Here is an 8,822-nt window from a genome sequence, read left to right as displayed (position 1 = left end):
TTGTCGATTCCAAGTCGGAATCGAATAATTTGGTTTTATTTATATTAAGGGTTGTAATAGTATTATTTGGGTTAGTAGTTATAATCTTGTCTCATACTTTATCCTGTTTAGATCCTGTTAACTTCGGGGTTTATTATATTTCTGCTGTTATTATATTAGTTTATTGGTGTTGTGGGTCCTCATTCCTAACCCCGGGTTTGAGGGCGTCACATACTGATTATATCGATGACAAATTATAAAGCTTTGAAACTGGGATAAGGGATGTGTATGCGCTCAGAATTTCGAGAGTCATTCTTATTATACCATCCAAGTTACATTTAATCCAAAGGACACCAATACATTCGCAAGTGCATCCCTTGATTGTACCATAAAAGTATGGACTGATTTCACCATTTTCCTACAATAAGATCCCTTCTCATAAAAATATTTTATTTACTATTTTAATCTCGTGACTATTAGCATTTAATTGTTCTATTCTCTCTGGATTCTTGTATATATATTTATTATCTAAAGATGCATTTTTGTCCTGGACTAAAGTGATGCACATGTGATGCACCTTTTTGCTCCCTTGAACCTGGATAGTGAAAGGCCTTGCCGGTTACACGGTTAAGTAGTTGAAGCCCCCTAATAAGCTTATAAATAGTGATGCCATACTCCGGTTTGCAGTTCACTTGGTTATCGCACGAGGCAAGCTCATTAAAAAGGTATTGTTCTGCGCATTTATGTTTCTTCATTTTTAACTCTCACCTCTTTATGGTGAATATGCTTAAATTTTGTTGTTAGGTGATTACATATAATTGTTAGTTATTGTGAGATGATGGATATGTTAGTTTAAGTTAGTTTCGACGCATTTTAATTTCATTATGGATGGTTAGTTGTACAATTTTGGGCAACAATGATAGCTGGTGATTTTATATATGGGTCTGTACTTTTAATAATTTAATCTAGTACAAAGCAAAGTTGGTGCTTCAATATATTTTCTCATTGCTGCAATTTTTCGTTCCATGTCGTTTGTAAAACGTCCTTGCACGTTCAAAATGACACTACCTTGGTATTTCTTATCTGCAATGGCATGTCGTTCTTTTACATATTAGTGTAACTAAATATTAATGTTTGGTATATCACTTCTGTGTTTGAGTGTGTTTTTAGAGTTTTTGCTGGTTGTGTTGGTAGTTAGTCGGAAGGGATGAAAACGGATCACAAAACTATACATGTCACTTCTGTTTTTACCCAATAATTTAACTATGTAAGCAGAATAAAAGGTTTTTGCTAGAGGGAAATCTATAGCATCTTTGTTTGCTATTGTAATGTTTTACATACGGATCAAACATATAAATTGCATGTCATGTGTACTTCGAGTTATACTTTCCCATGCATTTATTCATCTTTTTTCTTGAAAAATTCCTTAAGCATATGACTTCCATTGTGAAAATATATCCAGCATCTCATTTTTTAGAAAAATATAAATTATTTTGTAGTTGTTCATGTTGATTAGGCAATAGATTGTAATAAGAAATTGGTTGTGCGATTTATATAATTCAGCCAAATATGTTGGTTATATGATCTATCTGTGAGCAGATTGGTAGTGATATTAGCTTTACTTTACACTGAAGCTATCACATGCTACCAAACTTCGGAATGGTGCCCCATAGATGGAACTCCATTATATGTGCTGCGAGGAACATACATTAAAAATACTCCTTCGGTCCCTTCCAATTGTTTACATTTCTGAGGAAGTGTCTGACACGCATTTTAAGGTGCATAAAAAGTATAGTTATGTAACTTATTTTTACAATTTTCTTTTTCTGAATAAAAGTTGAATGTTTTAATTTTTTTTCAGAAAAACAAAATTGTAAAAAAAAATTACAGAACTATACTTTATATGCACCTTAAAATACGTGTCGGACACTCTCTAAAAAATATAAATAATTGAAAGGGACGGAGGGAGTACAACTTTTCCATTCAACATAAATAGCTATTAGATTGTGAACTTTAGTTTTGCTATTTTATATTTGTGGCACTAATGGGCGGCACTAATGGAAAGAGATGAAAAGAGACGAAAACTCCAAACAAAGTACTAGTAATGCAATAGACAAAAATATGTAAAGGTTGACAAAAATATGTAAAAGTGGTGTTTTTTTGTTCCCGTAAGAGGTAAAAAATATGTAGCTGTGTATCTAATATATTAAGTCTTCGTATGATTCACCAATTAAATGTTAAAAGGTAATTTGTTGAAACAGAAAAAAAGGTGTCTGGTTTCACTTGGATTATAAGAGCATCTCCAATGCTTAAGCCCAACCCACTTACATGTGGGGTTATATTTTTGCCAACTAAGCATTAAGTGGTATTTTAGAAATAAGTGGCCACTCCCCTCCAATGTACAAACCCAATTTTACTTACATATGGGTCCCTTTTAATTTTATCTTATTCTTTCTTTTACAATACTTATTATAAAATTATAATTTATAATTATAAATATCTTACTATATTTTATTTAATTAAATAAATAAATAATTATAATTAATTTGCAATAAAAATATTGAAAAATACCACACGATAAAGTATTAAATTAAAAAATTGCAAAATGGAAAAAAAATTAATGATTGTAAAGTAATGCACATGCAGCTGATTTTGAATATATACTAAAATAATCAAATGGGACAGTCCCAATAAAGAGGGACTTCCCATTTTAATCTTCACTCCATCAATGCAAATGCAGTCCCATTTTTCACAATTCAGCCACTTCATGTGGCCCGATGCGGCAACTGACCCCCCGGGGGTGCTTTAACTGCCAGCAACAATCTCATTGCTGAGGTGACTCTTCATGATGTTGTTTTTGTCCAAACGTAAAATCGTAGTCGTATAAATTAAGCCGGTAGAACTATCACAATGGTGAGAATTATATGATTATAGTGATTGTTATTTTTATTTACTATTGGAGTCGTAAACATACATATTTTAATTCCATCATATGATATGAGGCCCTGCACTTATTGACTCAAAATTTGTATGTTAGCAAACCAAAACCTTTAATTTGACACTTTCTATGTTAACTTCTTTACATCGATAAATCGAAAAGTGTAAAACCATCTCTTAGAAAATCTTTAAATAAAATTTTAATTTTCTTAAAATATTTTATTTAAACCACGCGAACCACGGTATTTTCACATATAGTTTGTAAGATAACATCATATCATAAATCATAGTGACTAGTGAGCGTGGAAATGTAACTAGTGTGAGAAATTGAATCTAATGAAGTATAATTTCTCAGTGACAATAATAGGACATAAAAAAATATGTTTTCGGCTTCTTGAGCTCCAAGGTTTGCAGGTACAGGTATATACTACATCTAGAAGTTTATTAATTGGTAAAATATGCAGAACTTTAATAATTAGTCAAAATTCTAAAATTTATGATAAAACTTAATGCATAGATATATATGTATAAAACAGTTTGTGAATGTTTATGTGTATATATCTGCTGATCAATGTAAGAGAAAAAAGAACTCTTATATTGATGCTTGTTAAGCTTATTATCTTTGTTACATGAGAACTGATTTATAGACTACAAAGCGTGTAAAGTAATATGTTCCTTATTGAATAATACTAGTGAACTACCCAACTACTAGTTGCTGGTCTGCTACTGCTATTTACTATGGTTAGACTTTGTGTACAAAGGAAATAGCTGCACATATATCATATTATATTTAACACCCCCCCCCCTCAAACTGAAGATGGTTGAAAAATCAACTTGAGTTTGGAAACATAATTGCGAAAATTGCCGGGAGATTGAGCTTTCGTGAAAATATCTGCACTGTTATTAGCACTCGAGATACTCTGTAAATGAACAGTGCCTTTGGCAACTTGTTGACGGATGAAATGACAGTCGATCTCTATATGTTTAGTGCGCTCATGAAAAACGTCATTGTGAGCAATGTCAATGGCACTTCTGCTGTCACAATAGATAGAAGTGGCTGGAGAATGAATTACACTCATATATTCAAGTAACCATCGTAGCCAAATTAGTTCTTGTGTGGTATCGGCAAGAGCCCGATATTCTGACTCAGCACTTGATCGAGAAGCAAGAGATTGTTTCTTACTGCGCCAGGAGATAAGCGAGTCGCCAAGAAAGAAACAGAAACCAGTAGTTGAACATCTGGTAGTAGGACCACCACCCCAATCAGCATCTGAGTAGGCATGTAACTCAAGTGGAGAGTCAAATGAATAATGTAATCCGTGAAATATAGTGCCTTTGACATATCGAAGTATGTGAAGAACAGCTGTGAAGTGTGGTGTGCGAGGAGCTGCCATGAATTGACTGACAATGTGCACAGCATGAGCAATATCGGGACGAGTGACAGTAAGATAAATTAAACTTCCAACCAATTGACGGTACAATGTAGGATTGGAAAGTAGTTCACCATCTTCTGCATTAAGTTTAACCTTGTACTCCAAAGGTGTAGAAGCAATCTTGGTATCACTGATTCCAGATTTCAATAACAGGTCAGATGCATACTTTACTTGTGAAAGAGTGTAGCCGGTAGGAATGGAAGAAACCTCAAGACCAAAGAAGTAGCTTAGTGAACCAAGGTCCTTTATCTCAAATTGTTGACTGAGAAATTGTTTGAGTTCAGAAATTCCTGCGATGTCATCTCCAGTAATGATCATGTTGTCGACATATAGAAGAAGTAAAACAATTCCTCGTTCTGATCGTCGAATGAAAAGGACATGATCATATGGACTTGAAGAAAATCCCAATTGTTGGATTATTGTGCTGAATTTTTCAAACCAAGCTCGAGGTGCCTGTTTAAGACCATAAAGAGCCTTGTTAAGCTTCAACACTTGATTTGGAGAGTGGGGAAAGCCTGGAGGTGGTTTGAGATAAACTTCCTCATGAAGGTCTCCATTAAGAAAAGCGTTTTTGACATCCATTTGACACATATTCCAGTATTTTAATGCTCCAACAGCTAGTAAACTTTGAACATATGTGAGGCGAGCGACTGGTGCAAAAGTTTCCTCGTAATTAATGCCATACTCTTGAGTAAAGCCTCTAGCAACTAGACAAGCTTTATATCTGTCAATAGAGCCATCAGATTTTGTTTTAATTTTGTAGATCCATCGGCAACTCACTGCAGTTTTACCAGGAGGCAAATTTACCAAATCCCAAGTGTGAGTTATGTCTAAAGAATGAAGTTCCTCTTCCATTGCTTTCTGCCAAAGAGGGTTAACACTTGCGTCTCTATATGTTTGAGGCTCATGTAAAGATTGTATAGCAGAATAAACATGATAATCAGTAAGTCGAACGAAAGGTTTTCTTACTCGAGTAGAGCGAACAGGATCATCTGAAAGAGATGGTAGTGTGGTAGGCTCAACATTAGAATCCTCAGACTGAACTTCTGTTGATGGAACATTGATAGTCGGAGATGGTTGAGTGAGCTCAATTGAATGATCTTCTGAAATTGTGTTAGAAGGTGTCGAAGAATCTATATAGTCATCTATAGGATGTAAATCAACAAAAGGATCTGTAAAGTGAGAAATGCTGGTAGAAGTGTCAATTTTAAATTAAGACATAGATGCAAATATTTTGTGTTCCCAAAATGTCACATTACGAGAGACACGTAGACGTTGGGAGATAGGATCCCAACAACGGTATCCTTTTTGACCACTACCATAACCAATAAAGCAACATAGACGGGCACGTGGCTCTAGTTTTGTTCGTTCATGTGGAGGAAGAAGAACAAAACATGCTGAACCAAAAACCTTAAGAGAATCATATGATGGAGGTTCTCCATATAATTTTTCATAAGGATTCAAGTTATTTGTAACAGGAGAAGGAATTATATTGATTGTGTAAACAATAGTTAATGCAGCTTCCCCCTAAAATAATTCGGGACAAGAAGAGGAAATGAGAATAGCTCGAACTGTATCAAGAATGTGTCTATGTTTACGTTCAGCACGACCATTTTGTTGTGATGTGTAAGGATAAGAGCTTTGTGCGAGAGTGCCATAAGATGCCAAAAATTTGTTAAGTTCTGATTCTTTGTATTCTCTGGCATTATCTGCACGAAAAAGCTTTATTTTCTTTTTGAATTGAGTGTGAATCATTGTGGCAAAATTTTTATAAGTTTCTCCTAATTCTGATCGACTTTTCAAAATATATATCCAAGTGTAACGAGAAAAATTATCAACAAATATCACATAATATCTTGAACCTCCCATTGTAGGAGTGGGAGAGGGACCCCAAATATCAGAATGTATAAGATAAAAAGTAGCTGATGATTTTTCATAATGAATAGGAAACGGAAGTACATGTTATTTTGCCAATCTACATGAAACACAATCAACTATGTCTGCATTAACACTACCAAGATGACCACTGAAAATAAAACTACGTAAACGAGAAGGAGATGGATGACCTAACCGGGAATGCCAAATGTTTGTTGTAATGGAAAAAGAACCAACTAGATGATCGGATGATGATTTTGGTGTAGAAAGATGAAGGGAAGTGAGTTCAAACAACCTTCCACATCTACGTCATGTCCCAAGAGTCTGTCCTGTATGAGGATCCTGTATATGACAACCAGAAGATGTAAAGATAATATCAAGACCGAGATCACATAACTGACCGATGGAAATAAGATTAAGCGAAAGATTAGGAACGAAATATGTGTTAGGAAGATTAAGATCTTCCGTAGATACGGTTCCAATATGTGTCACTTTCATGGTAGAACCATCGACAGTTTGAATATTTGGAAGGCATGAACTCTCTGTTTTCATGGTAAATATGGATGAATCATTTGTCATATGATTACAACATGCAGAATCAAGATACCAAGAAGTACCTGAAGTGACAGAAAATGCAGTGGAGGGAGAGCTGGCTTTAAATAAAACCTGTTTGAGCAAGGATTTTAGCTCACTAGTAGATGTGATTGGAGATTCAGAAGTTGCGGCAGCGGAAGACTGAGAAAACTTGTTTGAATGAAATGATGGCATTTTCTTGCAGAACTGAATAGAGTAATGACCTTTTTGATGACAATGTTGGCATGTATGATTACGTAGTGATATGCAATCCTTTGTAACATGGCCATTTTGGCGACAGAACCTGCAAAATGGTTTGTCAGAAGTAGGTACTGGAGGTACGGCTAGGACATTGTCAACCACGGATTTGATTTTTCCAATGCCAAGTCGAGTTTCCTCAGAAATAAGTTCAGCAACAAAACTTTCCAATGAGGGTAGTGGAACTCGATGAAGAAGTGCAGCTCTAACTGGTTCAAAATCTTGAGTAAGAGCCATCAGAAACTGAATGAGTCGTTGTCGGTCGCGATATATGTGATAAATTGCAGCATCTTCTTTATGTAGCCATTTTGGTTCAGATAATGTTAACTGATCCCAAAGTGATTGAATCTGAGAGAGAAAATCTGCAACAGATTGACCATCCTCTTGATTTTGCTTACTTAATGAACTCATTATATGATATTGGTGAGAAAGATCGGATGTAGTATATCTTGATGCCAATAAATCCCAAATTTCTTTTGCGGTGTCATAGTTTCCGAACTGTAAATTAATTTTAGAAACTGAAGAGTTTCTAAAAAATGTGATAGCTTGGTGATTTTTGACATCCCAATCTTCAATGCGGTCCTTAAATTTAGAGTCAGCTTCATCTTTTTCTTTTGTCGGAATAGTAAAATCCCCATTCACATATTGTCATAATCTTTTTCCTTTGAGAAAACTGCGGATAGCTTGAGACCAAGTTATATAGTTTGAACCATTCAAAATAGTTTGAATTGGTGAACTATTCTCTTTCTCCATGTCAAAAGAAAAGTGCAAGGACTAAAATGTGACGTACAAAATGTGAAGGTTCAAAGTGCAAGAAGTGGAAAATATGAAGGTACTAAGGAATAATTTAGCTAATTTATGTTAACCGAATAAAAATAAAAACAATACGAGGTTTAAAAGAGATGTAAATATTTCTGGTTAAATTAGGTTACCCACTGCACCAGGAACAAGGATGGCGCGATCCAAGAGGACTCCATATTCGAAGACCTTGATATCTTTTAATCTTGAAGTTTTTATCACCGGATTTGATGAACTTGATTAATGAGTGTGTTCGGAACTGAGTCGAGCTAGTTATTTGACTCAGTATGTGAACTCGGTGAACTCGTAGGAAGGACCGGGTGAGTAACTCGGTGAACTCAGTATATGGTTTGAGCTTTGTAAGAGAGAACAAGATGAGTAACAGGCTCTTCCTGAGTCATCAATAGGTTGGCAACACTAATTGTTTGTTGAAATGCCTGAACAAAGTTATATCACCCGAACCAATGGTTGTCACCGTAGGTGATGACCGTGAAATGTGGAGGAAAGATATGTCTTGGGAAATTTGTGGTGGTGTGTGTTTGTCTATGTTGGGTCTGCACACAATCTGTTTGTTAAATGATACAGAGAGATCCTGTTGAGAGAAACACCAGGAAAGATGGCGGTGATCGGAAATAATGGAGGCAGCGGAAAAATGGTTGGAATGAAGCCTAAAGCTCTGATGCCATGATAAAACTTAATGCATAGATATATATGTATAAAACAGTTTGTTAATGTTTATGTGTATATATCTGCTGATCAATGTAAGAGAAAAAAGAACTCTTGTATTGATGTTTGTTAAGCTTATTATCTTTGTTACATGAGAACTGATTTATAGACTACAAAACGTGTAAAGTAATATGTTCCTTATTGAATAATACTAGTGAACTACCCAACTACTAGTTGCTGGTCTGCTACAACTATTTACTATGGTTAGACTTTGTGTACAAAGGAAATAGCTGCACATATATC

The 8,822-nt window shown here is 35.0% G+C and overlaps 1 protein-coding gene across 1 annotated transcript; it reads right to left on the bottom strand.

Moving 5' to 3' along the window:
• Positions 1-5,928: 5,928 nt before the first annotated feature.
• LOC141666789 (uncharacterized) lies at positions 5,929-8,694 on the bottom strand. Its single transcript, XM_074472978.1, has 2 exons — positions 6,842-8,694; positions 5,929-6,566 (listed from the first exon to the last, which is right to left on the bottom strand). Exons 1-2 carry the CDS (start codon positions 7,464-7,466, stop codon positions 6,529-6,531), a joined length of 663 nt encoding a protein of 220 aa, XP_074329079.1. The 5' UTR covers positions 7,467-8,694; the 3' UTR covers positions 5,929-6,528.
• Between the last annotated feature and the right edge of the window lie 128 nt (positions 8,695-8,822).

Source organism: Apium graveolens, chromosome 6, assembly GCF_009905375.1.
Source record: "Apium graveolens cultivar Ventura chromosome 6, ASM990537v1, whole genome shotgun sequence".
NCBI classification, from domain to species: domain Eukaryota; kingdom Viridiplantae; phylum Streptophyta; class Magnoliopsida; order Apiales; family Apiaceae; genus Apium; species Apium graveolens.
Note: the sequence above shows the minus strand (reverse complement) of the source record. Positions and strands in the feature narration are given on the sequence as shown.

Coding starts and splice junctions, on each gene's coding strand:
- LOC141666789 (XM_074472978.1), bottom strand. CDS start 7,466: ATGAGTTCATTAAGTAAGCAAAATCAAGAGGATGGTCAATCTGTTGCA. Junction 6,567..6,841: donor TGCATTTTCTGTCACTTCAG/GTACTTCTTGGT, acceptor TGTCATATACAG/GATCCTCATACAGGACAGAC.